Below are 20,290 nucleotides of genomic sequence, written 5' to 3'. Positions count from 1 at the left end.
AAAACACGAATTTCCATCTTTTCCATAGAGTGGAAGCCCTCCTTGGCTACACAGGCCATAGCTCTCAACCACCTTCATCTCTCAAGTCTCACTCTTCATATTATTGGGCCACCAATACCTTGAAAAGAAAGGTGATCAGTAAAGCAAAATAAGTAAGACTTAGGAGAAATGCACAAGAAAAAAAATGGAGTAAGAAAAATACTGAAGAAAAATATCATCAGTGGCCTAAGAGGATAATAACAAGAAAAAGACAGAAGAAAAATACCATAAAAGTTGGTAGTATACACATCGTATATTGAAATGGGAAGATAATCAGCACCAGTTGCCTGTCTAGGAAGCAGAACTTCACAATACCTCAAACTTAAATTGCAGAATGAAAATAAGAAAAATGAATTGTCAGTATGCCTTTAGGTCTTGAATAATTACTATCTTACGACTGCAGGAAGGAGACTGTTTTGCGACCAGCTCTTCTGTATGGTTTATGACCAAAGTTAAATTAAGATTTAACAAGACAAAAATTATCATGCAACATATTGGTAGCTAAGACAAAAATAAATGTAAAAATAACCCCCAAACCAGCTATTTTTGAAAAAGAACTCCACATATTTAGATCAGATTAAGTCACTCTATTTTAATATTTTTTTCAGATAAGAGTACACAGAATGCAGGAAATATGCATAAAATGAAAGAAGAATAACTTTAAAATAAGTAAATAAGTGTTTTTTGTTTTTTGTTTTTTGTTTTTTTTTTTTAAATGTCTGAATTCAGCCTGACTACCCACTCACCCTCTGTTAAGTGATTTGTTCTTTATTAAGTGGGCATCTGCAGAGGAAGACCAGTTGCAGCACACAGACACATTGACCATCCGATATTCACCCAGTCAACAGCAAAAAAAAAGTTGACTGTATCCATCCAGAGGGACTATCTGAAGACTGTCATAAAGGGAGATAGCTTAAAAATCCTGAGTATCTTTAATTTGCATGTATTTGTTAGCCATAAATACACACATAAATCATCCCACCTACTTTGTTGTGTTCTTGAAGCATAAAATATTCTCTCTTCCAGCAGAGCTACAGAAAGTAGGCTTTGCCATGGGAGATCAGTAAGCATCAGTTTGTGTTGGACTATTATTGCCTTTTACCAAAGAGGAATGCACTAAATCTTCACAGCTGTAAAACCTGTTGCCTTCTTTACACCTCACCTAATTTCCGTAGGCCTCCTCTGAATTTACTCATGTCCTATGCATGTTAGCACTACAAAGAACTGTCTCTACTGTAGTTCTATGAGAGTTCTCAGATACTTTCAGACTTGCTTTCAGATTCACGCTATGAGATATTTCTCCACGTGAATTTATGTGTGCCTTACATCACTTTGGATACAAGCATTTCAGCGTGGTCACCTTATTTAGTCTCCGTGAAGTTTTTAGTTTTGTACTTCAGACTGATATAAATGGAAAGGAAAAGGACAGACTTCAAAGAAGCCCTGAATTTGAGAAAACACTATTCTTAACTTATTGCTTCCACAGGTACTAGTACTTTTGGTTTACAGAAAGTCTTCACCCCATTTTGATTCTCTTTGAATTAAACACAACAGTTACTCCTTTCTGTTAAAACCTTTTTTTTTTTTTTTTTTTTTTTTTTTTTTTTTACTTGCCTTAATTTAGAGCTTGTGGAGAAAAGGTTAAGCTTGATGATTTCCAGTTGTATCAAGCTTCACATGAAATCCAAAGTTGGAAGCCTAATTTGTAATTTTGCAAATTTGTGCGTGTACTAACAGATTAATCAATCTGGGGTCCAAAGCCTCATTTATATCCACTGCATGATATAAATAGCTTTGCAGTCCTTCCATTAGTTGTACTGGTTAGCTTCCCCTTTTTTCCTCCACTACCAATTCCAAGTGTCATATCTTCATTATACAATCTATGTCTAATACATGTACAGATCTCTTCTCTTACTAAATACACCTGTATAATTTCAAATCCTATTTAGCTTTTTCTCCTTGAGCTGTTCAATATACCTAAACATATGCTTTACTTGTTCAGCACACAGGTGGCATCATTTCTCTCACTTCTTCTATTAACACACCTCTAGCTCCGTATCTAGTTCAAATTGCCATTTGCATTGTCAGTGCTCTCCTGTACAAGCACAACCATCTCACCTACTTAAAAGAGTAGGTATATTCTTACCCGACAATCTTGCCTTCAGGAATAGCCTTTCTACATCTCAGTATTATCTGATAGCTGAGGCTCTTCAATTTGATATTTCCCCCCCCTGAAGTTAAACATCTCAGCATCTGTCATTATATCATTAACTCTTCAAACCTTCAACTTTCTTGGCTATAAGCACACTGATAAATTCTGTTAAACATATTATTGTACAAATTAGTTTGTTGAATACTTATATCCTACTTATATCCTCCCTCCCCCCTCCCCCCCCCGTTCTTTGAAAAAAGGAAGTTACAAGAGGAATGGAATTCTGTGAATATATATGAACAAAGAGATATTTAAGTCTAAAAAATCTTTCCAACTGAAAAGATTCATAAAGGACTAAATAAATACATTAAACCATCTTTAAGGAATTCCTGCATGACAGTTTCTTTTCTAAGAGAACTATCACTTTTTAAAACCTCTTGTGCAACTCACTTTTAGGTAGAGAATCTCACAAATTAGATACGCTAACTAGCTAAATTACAGATTACTAGGCTCTATGATCAGTTCTCATTTGCAGACAAGACCCTATTTGTATGGTGCCACTCTTCCCCAAGCATGCTTTCTGTGCTTGGATAAAGAAATTAGCCATCTATGCAAATACTGCTGGTGGGATTTCCAGCCAATGTTCTGTTCCCCAGCAGCACTTGCATTCAGCAGGTAAGAAGCTTATGCCGTCGCTGGCAGCCCAGAGTGCCATGATACTCAGGTCGGGAAGGTGGCATGGTTGGAGCAGGATCAGTGCAGCACTGGTCAGGAAGGGACGCGACGTGAAAGGCAGGACATCAGCTGCCACCTCCTGGCTCAGCTCTCAGCAGCACCGCTGGATCCAGCAGCAGAGTGACTGCTAACATTCCAAAGCAGTCAGCTGCAAATACAAGTTTATGGGTTTTAGTCCATTTCTTAAGAGACTTTAGAGTGAGAAACCAGTTTAAAAACTAGAATGAACAAATAGTTCTGTTTTCAAGCCCATTAGGGAATGTCAAATTTCAAACTTCATAACTCAGATTTCAAATTCCAACTTCCTTATTGAACATTTTAAGCTTCTTTCACTAAATTGATAGCTGGTCTTTAAAGACCTCTGGGTCATTAATCAAAATTTCTGGAGTAATTCCGGAAGCTGCAGAAGAGAACAACTACCTACAGAAGTTGCTGTATTTCTCTTTTACTCTTCACTTTTACACGGAACAGACTTCCTCTGAACTCAGCTATGACTGCTGGAATAAAGTTACATCACACTAAAAAACCAGCATGCTAAAAATATAACTTGTAGGTATAATCTTAACTATGCCTAGGTTAGAAAGATTTAGTAACCTTGGAGATAGAAAACAGTGTAGAAACGATTATATTTAGCATCAAGGAACTTCTCCAAGCAACAATGGCACACAGTACAAAAATATACCAGGTCAGTATGTTCTGGAGATTTCAGATGTTTCATCCTCTTATGGCCTAAACCATAGTACTATTAAACTATATTACTCTGGAATAACTTTGTGCTTTTTAGACTTTTGTTCCATATGACTAAACAAGTTATACAGACAGGCAAAGATGTAAGAGAACTTTAGGTATACCATCCTTACAAGCCAAAGCTAACTCTACACAAATAGCTTGCCACTTGTTATGAAGGGAACTATGCACTCTTTTCAAATTTAATACTTGAAGCTACCAGGCTGTAGTGATGGGCAGAAGCAGTCCCAGCTAAGAGTGTTGTTAGAAAAACAAAAGCCACATCATTTGGTGCTACAAAATCATATTTGTGTGCTGACAGTCCTCCCCAAGCTCCCCTTGGTTTCTTCTATTATGAATATTTCTATTAAGAACATGTCAAACTGGCCTGCTGGAGCAAGCACAGCAGCGTGCCAGCCTTTTCTATCTCCTCACTGGGTAGCGAGAGCAAATGCGTGCCTGTGTGTGTTTGCATGGGGCTGTAGAAGGAAATGACTGAAAGCACTGTGTGAGTAGTATCTGTTAATAACAGATTATATATCTTTATTATACTAATAGCAGCTTCACCTCTACTAAATGAAGTAGAAATTCTTCAATAATTGCTTGAGATCTGTGTCTCTCCCTGACTTGATGCCTTACCAGTGAAATACACCTCATAGGCAAGTATCGTTATCTTGTTACCTATGAAGAGAAACTCATACATACATAAATGTGCACAGCAAATGAAATTGAGTTTGAACACTTAGTGTCAAAGGCAATATGAAAGCAAATATACTGAACACCCATTAATAAGATTTACCAGAAAGCCATATGCAGATATCCGTCATTAATATCCGATGTTTTCCAAAATGCCCAGATTTCTCATGGGTTTGTTTCCCCTCATGTAATACCAACTCTTAGGTGCCAAACACACAGTAAGGTCTCACAACCCCAAAGGGCAGATTGCACTCTCCTCCACTGAAATCAGTGCAAGCAGGCTGAGAAAAAGTGAACAACCCTGAAAAATCCAGATTTCATTTCCTCCCTGGAGCTGTGCCACTGCACACTGCCACATTAACTGGCACATGCTTTACCATAGTATGAAACTAGAGTTTAAAGACAGATTGGTTTAAATGCAGGCAAAATTAAGTATTTAACATGGGAACAATAGGGTTCTTTGTGGCTGGGAAAAATGTTTTTTTTCCCTCCAAGTGTTGGCAGATTAGCCCCAGCCTATTCTGCTTCTCTTTTGCTCTGAGCACTTTTTTTTTTTGTACTGTTTCAAAGAACAGCCTGGAATTCAGAGAACTGCATTACCTACCGCTGTGATACAGGCCTGCCTAGCATTATGAAATTGGAAAATGCATTTTCCCAAAGTAAACTTTCATTTAAGCTTACAGAGATCTCGGAATACCTGACGGGGGCTACAATAGCATGTACAAATGCAAATACTGACAACCTCAATGTGTTAGTCTTTTCTTACATAGTTTTCTTTTTAAGCCCCTCCCTTAGCATTCATTTTTTCCTTTTTCTTTTTAAATTAAAGTTTCACTTCTTTTACTCCCTTCCTGCATCTGAAGCTTGCTCTTTCTCTTTTAAGAAGTCCCTCCTCTCACTTCCTAGTATTATTCCTTTTCTTGTAATAAAAAAAAAAAATCTAATATTTTTACATTAAGCTATTTTATCTGAGTTTTTCATATGTTTCTTTTCTCTGGAGAAGACTTCTTACAATTGGTGTGCTTTTATGTCTAAGAAATTCTAAACAAAACGCTGCTAAACTAAGTTTAAAGCATGAAGACTGGTTTTACTTTAGAATAATAACATTACTTGAAATTGTTCCCAGATGTAATCTATAAGACTATGTTAAAGATGACAACATTTACTAATTGAAGTATGGCATGATTTATGTAGTAGTCTATCATTGCTGCTCTAAATGACTGCCTGTAACTAGAAACTGGCAATCCTTTTGCACATATTTAATATATTTTAAGACACAGTAGTGATAGCAGTAAAGGACAACAGTGACAAGCTGAAGATCTACTGCAGAATGCACTCATAAGTGCTCTTCATCTCTATTTCTTATATAGCAAGATTTATGTCCAAAAATACATTAAAAAGCTACTTTGAAATGATGGTAGCAGCCACATGCAGAAAACTAGCATTTACAGTCTTGATTTAGTTTTTAGAGTACTAGAATTCTAATAACTGCACTTGTTCAAACTACAGAACATAAGGTTTTGATCCTCATTGACAATTCTTTATTTGAAGAAGACATAATCATGGCTTTTGATTTACATTTCCTCCCACTTCATCCTTTTCACCCCAGATTGACCCTATCTCAAACTGATTGCCCAGCTGACTGTTCTTGACACAGGAAAGGGAAAATACAAGAGTGCAGTATTTATTTTGAAGATGTTTTTTCTTTTATGTATATTTATACACACATCTGTGCAAATCTCCTGATAAAAGAACTCTAATATAATTATGCCAGACAAATTTCATCACCTCTTTCTAATGGAAGTTAGATATTTGTGATCCATCACTTTGATTTAATAAGGATAGCTTAGCCACTACCATTAATTTACAGGAGGGGTAGACAATTCCCCTCTCTGGTAATGACTGTCACCTCTTCAGACTCACCCAGTTCTGTTCACAATCCCTTTATCTTCTTACTCCCATTTCAATGTCTCTTTCCATGTAGTTTTCTGCATCTTTATCGTACTCACGAACTTGTCAGCCAAGTAAATCTCGATGAAACTATCTTCCTTGAGCCCTTCCTTCAATCATCCTTTTAATAAAGAAATCTATAAATTTATCTTACCCTCCAATGAGCTGTTAACATGACTATAAAAAGAAAAACCAAGGAGAAGACAAGCAACAAAGGAAAACCTGCAACACAAAATCTCAACGTCAAACAGCCTCAGGCACTTCTCATTGAATCCTGGTCTTACTCCTTCAACTGCAATTCAAAAAGTCTGAGTTCAAGAGCAATTTGGGACTCCAGCCAAAATCCAGCACGAGTGAAAGAACACCCAGTCACTCAGGCAAGAGCTGGAAACTCAAAACAAATGGCAGCCAAGTCACCTCCTTTGAGTGCTACCACATAAGACATTAACTATATTAACTATGCTTCTGCGCAGCCACTGGGGAGCAAGCAGACCAGCAGGCACTGAATGCAGATAAACATTCAAACATTTGGAAGCTGAGGTTCACTAAGGTTCAGATATATACAAGGAGTATTTCTATGTAGACTATTTGAGATTCTTGGCAAAAGCCAAAAATCTGGGATCAAACCATGCTTTCATTGCCTGTTTCTTTAGTCTCCTAATTCAGGGTGTTTATAGACCTTGGTTTCTCCCACAGAAAAGAGAAAATAAAACAAGAATCAAGAGAACATTGGGATTTGTTGTTACAAGACCATGAGGCTGTACCAGGCCTGTGGTTTCCTCAGAGGGAGGAAGAGGTTGGATTGTATTCAGTCACAGTGCACCCAAAACACAGTGCTTTCCAGGGCTGCTTGCACCTCCCCTGGCTGTCCTCACTATCACCAAAGTGTTCTTTGAATTTTTTAATCAGAGTAGGATTTATGCAGTTTCTTGGAAACAAACATCCCTTCGGGACTGAAAGCACTCCTCAGGGAAACTCAGAGACAGGGCTTGCCCAAGGCTGTGCACATGAGCATCTGAGAGTTAATAGGCAGCTACAGGTCACTGGTTTCTGCCATGTGGGTCTAGTCCCAGGCTTGATGTGGCATGAAGCGACCCAGAGACAGTTTGGTCACTGTCCTGGGGCAGCTCCATGCTAAAAAAAAACACACCCTGTGGGCTGCCCCTTGGTTGGCCAAGCAGCAGTGCATAGGTCGGAAAGGCATGGGAGAGATCTAACCTGACATATACTCTGAGTTTGTACCATGGTCGGCTTCCAAAAGATGTCCTGTGCAAATGGGAAGTAATTTAAAGAAAAATCTACAGATGCAAAGAAGTTAGAAATATTTCAAAAATTTTACTGCAAATATGACCATAATTTATTTAAGGAGATGACGTAGAAGTAAAAAAAAAAAAATGCTGTCACAGGTAGAACAACTTTCTAGCCTATCAAAATTTAGGCAGCTGTGGTGGCTTGAGGCTTTGAAAGATAATTAGCAGAGAACAGTCAAACAAAGAATTTATAAGCAGAATGAAACCCAGTGTTTTCAGCTCTTTTGAAAACATGTTGGTCATTGAATGCTAATTTACCACTTCGTGCAAGATTTGTTTAGTTCATGCATTCAAAGCTACTCTTTGATGTGTACTACAGCAAAAATACTCATTTTCTTTGAAAAAGTAGTACAACAATTACACATGTTCACCTAGTGATCACACTGCAGAAACAGAAACCTGAGAGTTCACAACAAAGCTCACTTAACCCATTTAAGCACCTTTGTTAACATATATACATATTTTTTTTTCCATTGTTGAGCATAGAATAAGAATATTGCAGACTAAATACAATGACAGCTCACTTAATCTCCAGAGATGTTTGTACAGCCTCATTACTAAGCTGCTGATTTAAAGTGTCAAGGTGACATTGCATGTCAGTTAAAATTGTAACTACTCCAACAAACTAATTTGTTAGCCATAATTTTGAGATTAAAAAAATAAATGTCTTCACTAGCACATTAAAGATTTAAATAATGTAGGGTTTTATCAGAGCATTTGCTCCAGCAGAACTTAAATCTCAACAACTTTAGAGGCAAGCAGCCCTCCAGCAGCAGCTCTCCCAGCAGGGTGACACCAGGCTCAGGCTACCAGCACCACAGCCGGAAGAGCTTGAGCTGCAATTAGGAAGCAGGGCTGGCTGCCTGGGGCTACAGGGTCTCTTAACTGCATGGGGTGCATTAATAATTCCACTGCTTAAACGCCTTGGCTAGCATAAACAGTGCTGGCACTTGCAATATTTTACTTAAATAGTGTGCATATGTAGTAATATTGCTAAAGACCTGGTTTAAAGGTAACAATATAAGCAAGTATTGATCACATGCAAATGCTTTGAGAGCTACCCAAACACTGATCAACATTCAAACAGCAGAACTGTTCACAGCACAGAGAGCTGATTAGACAAGGAGATAGGTAAACAACTACCAGGAAATCCTTTGTTATATAAAGCCACTAGCTGAAATAAGCTAGTAAATAAATGTGTAAATAAAACATTGATGATAAACAGAATTCATCAACAGTCAATACTGTAGATACACTCCACATATTTTCAAAAATCAGTCCATAGTTAAACAAATAGTCATCACTATCCTGTCTACCTGCCCTGCTCCTGCAGGTACATCAGCCATTTTCAACAGAGGTGTGTCAGTGCTTTACGCAAGCTTTTTAAGTTGTAGGAGCTGTTTACATGTACCGGCAGGCTGGCCTCAGACTCTCCACAGCTGCAGAGCCACAAACACCTTGGGAAAAGCATTTTCCCTGCAAGCAAAACAGTTGGTCTTTCCCTGGGGGTAGAATTGCCATTTCTGACTGTGATAATCCCCCCCACACACCTTGCTTTGGCCAGTCTCTCTCGTGACTTCACTGTATTTACAGATGCTGTTGTATGCACCTCACCTGAGTTAGACCTCGTTATGTTAGCTGTAATCACTGTGAGCCAGCCTCCTAGGCTGCAGGCTGAACGAGCACCTTCACCCCACAGTGGGAATTGCTGAAGCAGAGCAGGGTTTTCCTCGTTCTGAGGATGATACCACACTGCCACCCTCAGCAGGAACAGCAAATCATCATTAATGCGAGTGTTTTCTTCCTTTCCAAAAAGCGAGCCTCAAGTGATCTTGATTTCACTTTGTGAGCCATAAAACTGTCTCCCATCCATTGTGCGTTGCTGTTACAAGCAGCATCACATTTGTAGGAAATAAAAAGTTGAAGCACCTGCACCAATAAAGTTTGCTGTGCTCTGCTGAGGCTCCTCTTTGGATACAGGGAGACAGTATATAAAGACAGACTGACAAGCAACTACAATGGTAAATATTCTTAAGGAAGAAGTCTGATATGTCTTTTTCATAGATATACACTGGCTGAGAAATCAGAACCAAGTAACTTTCCTTTTCCTCATTGGGTATAAGCATACAAAAACAACCTACAAGGACCAATTTTGTATAACATATTTGATTTTAAAACACTACAGTTGATGTTTTTCTGGCATACTTAATGGACACTTTAGCTACCATTACCCTCTACAATTTAAATACTTACATATTTTCTTACCTTTAAGACAGCTCTTGAATCAGTTCAACAGAGTACCTGTTTTAAAGTATCTACCTTGGAATCAACTGTGATTTCTGACTTGCTCAAGTCTGTGCCATCATCTTAAGAGATATAAAACCTGAAATTTCAGAAACATTTGGAATAGCTTTTACTTATATCAAGACCAGATCTTCTTCTCTGTATAGTCTGTATTCCCTTAATCAATTATTCATGTTCAGGGTATAAAACAGTACAGTCCACATCTCTTGTCCATGTTTATGTCTGCATTTGCTCTGTAACAAACATTATACACTCTTCAAGAAGACAGTCACATAGACACGTAACAGCATCAAGGAGGTAATCCTTGAATAAAGGTGAAACACTTTTTTTTTTTTTTTTTTTGTCTGATCCCACATTTTCATTTTCCTTTCATATTTGTCTGAAAGTGACCAGGAAAATAACATCCTAGAAGAAAATTTCACAAGTAGTACTAATTGACTACACAAAACTAAATAGACCAGAATTAGTACTTGAGCCAAAACCCTCACATTTCATATGTATGTTATACAGTAAGCCTAAAATATATTAATATATTGTAAATAAATTTTTTTCCCTAACATTTGCTATTTTATATGATGGCACTAGATGAATCATTTAAGTAATCTTTACTCACAGAAAGCAAACAGTATTCTACATTGTTTTACTTCCAGAAGGCAAATTTTCAAATCTCTAGGTCTGTAGCTGCTCAAAATATTTGCAGATAACATATTTCAGTATCATACACAAAGTACTGAAGAAAATCACGTGCAGAATTGATTTAGTACAACTTTAAAAGTTACCCTTATTTTAAATTTTAGCTTTTCCAAATGCTAAAAAGGTTATGTTGTTTTCATTTTTAATAAAATTCCCAAAAAGTTTTAGTTTACTTCAGAGATAAAACCAATGGTTCTTCAAAAATGTCAGCACATTAGCTATTGAAATTATACTTAATTCTGCACTGTCAAGAGAGTAGACATTATGTAATCATACTGTCATTACAAACCTGACAAAATCTTAACTGTTTTATTTCACTAATCCTGCAGTTTTGAGTTTTCAATCTAGTTGTTTAAGGAAATAAAATATATGTCATTGCCTACACATATTAGCCTGAAAGTTCCCAGTAATTAATTTTGAATACACTAATTTGACTCAGGTTTGATAGATGATTAGTTTCAAATTTATTGACTTAATCAAAAATAAACACTGAAGGGAAGATCAGATCTTTCAGTATCCTGCCTTCCTCCCAGAAGAAAGTTTGAATCCTGAACGTAACCTTATCTGGCCTTTAAGGAGCCCAAACTTGAAAAGAGTTGTAGCTGATACCCCAGTCAGAGGACAAAGCATCAGCACAGACCCGTTTTTAGCTACCAGCTGTAGGCAAAATACAGGAACTGGGCTTTCATAATCTTGCTCCTCATAATTTAGGTACAAATTTCCAGCTGTCTACTGTCATCCCAGAGCCAAACATCTAGGCTTGTTCTGCCTCTGAGGCAAATATCCCAGCCATGGGTATTTGGCCGAAATATGCTGTTTTCTAGGCTCCCCCTTCAGTGCAGCACTGTAGTATTCCTGTAGTCTGGAATTGTAATTGTAAAATTGTCTGTATACAACTTTGTTACATCATAATGTAAATTAGACTGGGAGATTAACAGTAATTGTTCAACCTGAGATATTAAAATTTCAATGCAACTTTGCAAGCCTTTAATAAAATACACTTAAAGAGCAGAAGATAAAGAAAATGCAGGACAAACAGTACCATAGAATAACAAGAAAACACCAGGAGTGATTAGGCTTAGGGAAAAAAAAAAAAAAAAAAAAAAAAAAAAAAAAAAAAAAAAACCACACTCCAAAACCCACCCAAAACTGTTTGGAATAAATAGTCATAAACTAAAAATACAAATACTTTCAAGAAATTGTGGCTCTGACAGCTACAGTTTAATTTTTAGATGTTTTTTTCAGTCTTTTACTGGATTTAAGAGTACATGTACAGCTAAAGGTATGCTTTTCAGACACGTTAGTGGTGTGTAATGTGAACACTGCACATCCCAAGAACGGTTCATTTAGTAGGCTTGAACTGAGTTCTCGGCTGAGTTTTCTCTGCTGACACTGAAGATAATTTATTCCATTTCCATCAATTACTGTATGATTTTGAATTCATGTGATGTCTAGGACCATTGTAGACATTGACTCACTTTAACTTCTACTGAAAGATTTTTGTATGACATGTATATCTATAACTCCTTTTAAACTGCTTTTGGCATTTTCTGTTCTCAGAATTATTTTTATTCTAGTTTAATAGATCAGACAGATATTATATTTTTTGGAATTAAAGCAACTCCACATGCATTCTTGAGGAAAATGAAAAGTGATTTGAACATAATTACACATTTCTCACATGGTCTTTTGACAATTTAAAATACTTTTGCCTTGAGGATAATGGAGATAACAGTTTCTCCTGTGGAATTAAAGTCCATTGTTACACAGATTAAAGTTTTGCTTCTGATTTAAATAGGAACATGTGGAAGTCCTCTGTATTGACCTGAAATTCACATACATTAAACCATGAGAACAATCTGTCAGATCCTTTTAAGGTTTTTAAAATATGGATATTTAGGTTTAGGATTGTAATCTAGCCTAATACTCTGTACTTATTTCATTCACTTGTGAGCTAGCAGCGTAACCTGTAATTTCAAAATCACAGGAATAGAGGCATAATTTCCATCCATTGCACAAGAGCCTGAGAAAGGCAGAACATCACAATAGTGATTTCTTTATATAGATCTGAAACTATCAATCTGAATAGCTCCAGGAATGCAGAGACTTAAGTATACACCGGTGGTTTTTCTAATGAAGACAGATCTCATCTGAGATTTTTCCACCACTGTTGCTTTAACGCTGTCTAGGCTATATCACCCTGCTTATTGCAAACTATAGCAGACATTTAATGCTGAATGGATTGCCTGTGTCCTCCCCAGAGGAGGACTGAAGCAGCTGGTGAAAAGTGTCAGCAACTTTGCCTAACACTTTTCCACAGCCAGGATTCAACATGAGTACTACAAGTGCAGTTGTGTGGCACTGATGTACACCTTTAGCAAATCATGTACTTGAGGAACCTGCTACTCCAGACTTTCTTAAAGGCAAGCTTATGGTATTTATGGATTTATCTCTGTGGTCTATGAATTTTCCCCTAATGAAGCTCTTAGAGAAATTCAGGAAGTTTATTTTGAGGTTACAGCAAATTTTCTTTTCCTGGAAATCCTGCTATAATCTGACAGCCTTAAAAAGAGTTATTCCCAAACAAAAAATAATGTTGTCTTTGCCTACATTGGAAAAGTTTAACTTCACCAGCTATTGGCCTAAATACACTGTATGGCTTAGAATTTCTACGTGATGGGGGGGGGGGGTCATACACAGCATATTCGTAATGCAGACAAAAAGCAAACATTACATTTTAATTTGATAAATATACGATTATAATTTAAAGGACATTTAGGAAGCTATTGTCTTCTATTATTCTTCTCATATGCTTTCATAATAAGTGAAAGCCTAACAAGCACCTGTTAGAAATAGTCTCCACATTCATAAGTAAATTTTATAGTAAACATTGTTGAATACCTTTTATGTTTATGCATAGCCTAACTCTTAATAAATGGTACATTAAGAACCAATTAAGAACACAAATAGGAGTTTGATTATGGGGTAGTGCACAGCCAGCTTTAGAAACAAAATTTGTCTGTTTCCTCAATTTGCTTTTCAAACTTGGGAGTACGTTAGCAGTTGGAACTCATAGCTCATGCTGAAAATAAAGACAGAAACAAAATAAGTTTTTTATTCCTTGTAAAAGAAAAAACTTCTACATGATCTCCTCAACATCATGTCATCTGTTGACAGATTACAGAGGTATAAACTAAACTGTAAACAGATGAGCCCTTGGGGCATATAACCACAGCACAGTGCAACCCCATTTGAGCTGGGAAACAGTATTTTTTGTGAAAGCAGCATTTCAGTATTATGCCATCAATCCTTTTCATCTTGCTCAGATCACACAGCAGGTAGGGCTTAAGAAGTGAGCCTTTGATGTATAGTGCCTAAGTTTTTAGCATGTCTCATATATGTGTAGCTGATGATAAAAAGTGATCATGTACAGTCATGAACACTGGTGGCATCTTTAGGTAGACTGAGCGTGGGCAGGAGAGAGCAGAAAGTGGCACTTCTGACAACTACTTTCATAAAGAGTAGGAAAGGTTCAATAACCACCCCAGCTTTGGGGAAGAAAGATCAACCATTTTCCAGTGATTTGGCATTACCACTAGGACTGCACAACAGCAACTCAGTGAACTTGTTTGTCCAGACTGTTCCCACGTCTGATGCCTCACAACTCTTCCTGGTTCTACTTACAGCTGGGGCTTCCTACCTATACTCAAGTGTATTTATCATGGCCCTGGCTAGAGATGTCATAATGATGATGTAGTACATTAATATCTATACAGTTCCCTGCAGTAATGGGGATGGTGAAACCTGTCCTGATGTTTCAGCAATGCACTAGCTTGAGGCTTTTTATCAATAGCTGAACAGGTACATTCTGCTCACAATGAAAAGTGAGCATTTAGGGCTGGTAAGAAAACCTGACAAGCCATGTCTTTCAAGCCAGCAAGATACATCACAGCCAGAGGCTTACACATTTCCACTGTCCTAATAAACTGGAAAATTGTATATGATGCAAGGCTAGCACAAGCATGTCTGTTCTTGACAGAATCAGTTAATCCACCTGGCCTTTCAAGCATTGACAGAATCATACAAAGAAAAATCAATTACCCAAGATAATCAAATCCAGTGTCTTCATCTCAGCTCTTTCACTCATTTCATCTAATTCTTAAGTATTGACATTATTCTGGGCATAATGGAAACATAAGTACTTCATTAAAGCCAGCACCTGGACATACTCAATAGTGCAGCAAGAGCTAACAAAGCTATGCCAAAAGCATCCTTACTGCTGTAAAGCAACTGACAAGAAATACAACCCAAAATATGTGCTTTTCAAAACAGCCTTTAAAGAAACAATGGTTTCAGGTGAAGGTGCCTTGCCCTTGGGGTGGTTTCCCCTTGGAGTGCTTTGACGCTACTTGTAAGGAGTAAAGGTCAACAAAGTGCCAGAAAGCTACGACCCGAGCTGAAGGTGTTCACGTGCAAGATGCATCCTGGCTGCAAATAGTGGCATCCACTGAGGTAACAGAACCACAGTGCTCCAGGCTGAAAGGCAGGGTAGTAGAGCCGCAACTTCAGTAAGAACATTTCAGCATATGAGTAATCCTACAAGAGGTCAGGTGAACATTAAAGCAAGCCATTAAGCCCCAGTGACTTCAGTAAAACACAGAAGTGAGAAGTGAAATACAAAGTTTGCTTGACAAATAAAAGCTTACTGAGAGCAGAGAAATTTCAGTCCTAGATAGGTCTAAAACAAAATGATGAAAGCATCCAATACTCAAACAATGATTGTGTTGTGTCTCTCTTCCTGCAGGTAACACTCAAAAAATTCCTTTCTGTATGACTGGTCAGCAAGATACAAAAGGGAAGACTGAATTCTTAAATTTTGAACTATTTTCTATTTCCTTTATTTTCACTCAAATAATGTGGAACAGTTGCAGAGTACGTGGCCCTCAGGTCACTGAGAATTATAATAATCACTTCAATGCAACTATTCATGCAGTCTGTACTAGGTATAAGAATTTAGATTTTAATGGACAAACATTCCTACTTGAGTGTAGAACCTATCAAGTATTAAGACACTAACTGACTCTCCCTCTACTTCTTATATATAATAACCAGAAAACTTTTTTTCTAAAGAATTCTAAAGATGGAGCATGTTTTATGGTGTTATTTGCATCCATTCCATTACACTCACTGGGGCACTCTATAATGAAAGAGTAGTTCATAGTAATTTCAAATAGATATTCTCCAATTAGCAGATTTTGTAAGTCTTCGACATTAGTATTACATATTAGCTCATTAAAGTTAAAAGATTTAAATCAATTCTATGTGTCACTGGGCATTCTCTTACTTTTTGTTTTGCATTTAGCTTAGGTACAGAATTATATTATTTGGTCTCACTTTCACGTCCTCACAAATACTGCTTTTATTCAGGACTGGCTTAGTTAGAATTCCAAGTATTTACCATTGCATTAACGTCTCAAGAATGATACTAATGAAATGGTAATATAATTAAAAATGGGGATGTTCTGGTTTATGATACATCACATCTCTAAGTATTTTACGTATCAATCTGATTAAATGATGATATTGCCTTATTTATAAGGGTAATCTATTATTGAGCAAGCAGTTCAAGCAATTAAAAACCCATAGCCAGCCTGCTGATCACAATTTAATACATCTCCAGGATTCCCAAGGATATTAGGGATTCACTATATTTTCTATTATTCTTAGCGTGACAGCTATTGAAAGTCATTACAGACTATAATGCTTTTTAACCAGCACTGCAGATTATAACACTGCAGGTTACAGTTTATAATGAAAAACTACTAAAAAACAACTTACCCGATATGGATGCAGAGGGCTAAATGCGTAGAGTTAGATAATTTCTTACTGTGGATAGCCAGATTTTGTGTGTTCTCTGAAACAATTTCATTACTCTTTACCAGCCTGAGGATGGAGTCAGCTGATTTTCCCAGCCTATGAATGGCTCTATTCAAAGACTTGAGCTTTGGGTTAATAATTGAGCCGTCCTGCTCTGGGACTAACTCAAGGGCAGGTGACAGGTTTGGCACCTCAGAGGTCCCACGGTTACAATGGGAAAGGGCATGGGCTTTGCAGAAGGAGGGAGCACAGCCCTTGCTGATCGTGCAACGACCACAGGCACTCTAAAGGACCAGCATAATCTGGGGTTAGACAAGCCAACATTAACTTTAGTTTTATATTAACAGACTTCACCAACAGCCTAAAAGCTTATGTTGGTTTGTCTTGGGAACTGAATTCATTTTTAAGACTGTCATTTACGTGCTTCTCTCCAGCAGACACTATCACACTGCTCATGGCCTGGGTGCTGTTTCAGGTGATCTCGAGTCCCACTGGCAGCTACTGCTCCATGCTCTTCTCTGGAGAGAATGCACACTGCACAGGATTGTCAAATGTGTCTCAACTGCCTTGAAGTCTTTTAAGAGCTTGAAAGTCAGACAGGTGTCTATTCACACTTCCTTGAAAGTGGATTACTCTTCAGATTTTTCCATTTGAGTGTTGACAACTGAAAAAGCATGCTTCAAATTTTCAGAGAGATTGTTTTCATCCTATTTAAATTATGACCTTTAGTTACTGGGAACTCAAAATAGGTAATAAAATTTAGGTAGAAAAAGATCCCTAGAATTTTCAGAATTTCTAATACTGTCCATTAGATATAATCTGTGCTTGAAGTACGATTGGGAATAACAAACAAACATCAGCATTTTTTCTATGCCAGCTGGTAATAGAATCATCTTTAAAGCCATTTTCTCAGTTCTAATGCTATGAAATGCCACATGGGACCAAACTTGCTGATTCTCCCACTTGCAGCTGCTCTGCAACAGAAACAATCAGGGACTTTTTTTTCCCAGTGGGTTTCAAGCTTTCTGCTTGACTGATTAAAGATAAACACAATACATGTTACAGTTAGTGTGTTCAAACAAGAGATATGTAGGGATTACCCCAGAGCGGGCACACTCAGCACATATTCTTGACTTACAATTGGATCAGCGTTCAGTTTTTGCAGGGAATGTGGGATTTTACTTTTCTAATTTCTCCTGCCCACAGATGCAGTGATAAATAAGGGCTTTAGGCAATAACTGTAACAGAAAGGCACAAAGCAGCAAGGAAATGCGCTCCACTTTGTCAGATATGTGCTTTTCCTTTCTGGGTGCCAGCCCTTCCCATGTCATGTACCTTGGGGCAAGCTTCCAGTGCAGCAACAGCAGGCACGTTGTGTCAAAGCAGCCTCCTGTAATAAGGCATCACTAGCCATTTTAATAGATAAAATAATAAAAAAAGCAAACGCGTACTTGTGAATGAACTGAGAGTAGCACATGCTAGAGGAAGGGAACCAAATCTGAAGGTCCTTACTGGTAGAAGATGCAGGGCTAGGATCTCTCAGACTTTGCTTCTCTCTATCATCAACATCAAAAAAAACAATGCTAGTGGATGAAACCGCAGTTGTCAAAGCCATCTCTCCTCCACAGCTTGGACAAGCAATACCATATTTTTGTTCTGGTGATAGCAACCCTCTCAGGAAGGATTTCTTTTGCTTTTCCTTATATCTTAACTGCAGGCAGCGGCTTCTGACAGCTCAAACTCTGACAGAATTTACTTCTTCTAATACAGCCTGGTGTGGGAATTTCATTCTCCAAGTGTTATTATTATTTTTTATCTTGTGCTGCATGGAAAAGCATTACCACAAACAAAGTGATACTTCTGCACACATGCAGGCTGCAGACAGTTCCCGAGGTAAGAGGTCAGAAAGGAAAGTAGCAACAAAACTATTTTTTCCCCTTCCAGTTACTGCTAGAAAGACTCAAACAGCATTACCTGAAAACTCCCCAAACATCTCTACATCAGATAGAAGGATGGAAGTTTCTACCCGTGGTAGCTGGCATGCAAATATTGCAAGAAGGAAAATGAGAAAATAAGTTTGAGGCAATAAGTTTTACGCAAGCTTTGGTACAGGGCCACAACACAAGCAGCATGCTGCCCTGACTCTCTTTTGGCAGATATCCCTCACCGCTTCTCAGCGCAGTTTACCCATAGAACCTGAAGCCCCCTAGAAACTGAAATAGGTGAGTAAGCAAAGGAGTGGCAGTAGGAGAACAAGTCTGCTTAGAGGCACCTACGAGTGCGTGTGCGTGCGTGCGTTAAGCCAGCACTAGCTAGCAGCCGCCCCGCTCCCACCGCCCACCCACCCCCGCCGGCCGGGGGCGGGCTCGAACCCGCGTCGCGGCGACCCCGCACTCCGGGCCGGCCGCCAAGCTGCACGGAGCCGGCCGCAGCGCTCCTTCTTCTGCCACCCTGCCTCCAGGTAAGATGCTCCGGGAGCCTGCCCCAAGCACTGCTCCTTCCCCCGGGTACTCTGCCCTTCCTTCCCTTCGCATTCCTCCCCCCTCAGATTATTATGGTTATTTTGTTGTTATTCCCCATCCCCTAGGTACTAAGATGCATTCTGCTGGATTAAAAGTATCAACAGCCAGAATAACTCAAATTGCCATTAGGAAGATACAAGTAAGAACTGAGGAGTAATTTATGCCCATTCTCTGTCCCTAGAAAAAAAAAGCCTACAAAAACTTGTTTTAAAAACGGTGAGTGGCATATGGGGAAGCATCTCCAGGAAGGTTAATTCAGGAGCCAGCTTCCATCTTTCCTCCAACTCACCATGAAATCTGTGCGGCTCACCTCAAATCAATATGCAGATAGAGTGTGCATGTGCTTTAAAATGTGTGCCATATCTGAAGGAAAACCATGTGTTGATCAACCCAGTTATTGAGTCATGATGGAAGGAAATACTTTAATTAAATGAAAGCATTTATTTAGCACAATTTCTAATTATAAAAGTCACACACCTATACATAATTTCAGTGTCTATTCAAACTTTATAAATAGGGTTCTTAAAGGTTATTTTTTAGCACAATTCTAGGTAATTCTAATGATTTGTCATAGAATAAATGTAATGCAGTATGTACTTAAAGAATAGGAAGACCTTGAAATAGTCATACATTTATCCATGTGGGAAGATTAGCCAAATCCATATTAGTGGGAATAAATCCAAAATACATGTTTTATGGAGAAATACCACATATTTTCAAAGTCCCTTTTGTGATTTCCCCTTAGAATTCTTGCTGACTTGGAGCTCAGATTCACAAGTCAGAATAATGCCTCTGACTTTAGTCTTGGCAGGTACAAGTGTGCAACTGAGCCCCAGGCACTGAACTTCTCTGAGAATATTCAATATTTTTTGTGGTTGTATAATTAGAAGCATTTCTTCCTGTGAATATCATTCACTAATGTACATGTTTCTACTAATTTTAATTACATTAATTTGTGCCAGCTTGTTTTGAATGCAACAACTTTCTAGACAGCAAAAACCAAAACTGATTTAAAATTTGGTTCTCTCCTTCCCAGGCTTTCATCTTTTTGTACTGCTCAAAACAACTAGTTTGGAAATCTCCTGGTTACAGGACGCTTACTAATTCAGCAAGGAATTAAAAACTTCAGACTCAAAGCAATGAGCAGGTGCCTAGTGGCTTAGTATCCCCAGAAAAGTCATTCTTTGTGTAGAGATTTGGACTACTATTACATAAGTGAGAAGGAAAAAAAATATTGTTCAAATTAATATTTTGCACAGGCAGCAATGCAACATTAGGTTACCCCC

The 20,290-nt window shown here is 38.0% G+C and overlaps 2 protein-coding genes across 3 annotated transcripts in view; one reads left to right on the top strand and one right to left on the bottom strand.

Annotated features, from left to right (window-relative positions):
- ENTPD1 (ectonucleoside triphosphate diphosphohydrolase 1) overlaps nt 1–16,536 on the bottom strand; it is a 53,471-nt gene extending 36,935 nt beyond the window's left edge. The window contains exon 1 of one of the 2 annotated variants that reach the window (XM_035330076.1): nt 16,444–16,536. Coding sequence is in view for 1 of the 2 variants with exons in the window: in XM_035330072.1 (XP_035185963.1) it covers nt 786–865 (80 nt within the window). In the remaining variant the exon portion in view is untranslated. Of the gene's footprint in view, nt 1–785; nt 923–16,443 lie in introns of those variants that run through there. The other variant, XM_035330072.1, reaches the window with a different exon arrangement.
- Nucleotides 16,537–18,870: 2,334 nt separating this feature from the next.
- LOC118169403 (gamma-aminobutyric acid receptor subunit pi-like) overlaps nt 18,871–20,290 on the top strand; it is a 46,745-nt gene continuing 45,325 nt past the window's right edge. The window contains exon 1 of the mRNA XM_035330697.1: nt 18,871–18,943. The gene's annotated coding sequence lies outside the window, so the exon portion shown is untranslated. The remainder of the gene's footprint in view (nt 18,944–20,290) is intronic.

This window comes from Oxyura jamaicensis, chromosome 6, assembly GCF_011077185.1.
Source record: "Oxyura jamaicensis isolate SHBP4307 breed ruddy duck chromosome 6, BPBGC_Ojam_1.0, whole genome shotgun sequence".
Taxonomy (NCBI): Eukaryota; Metazoa; Chordata; class Aves; order Anseriformes; family Anatidae; genus Oxyura; species Oxyura jamaicensis.
This window is presented reverse-complemented; position numbering and strand designations above follow the sequence as displayed.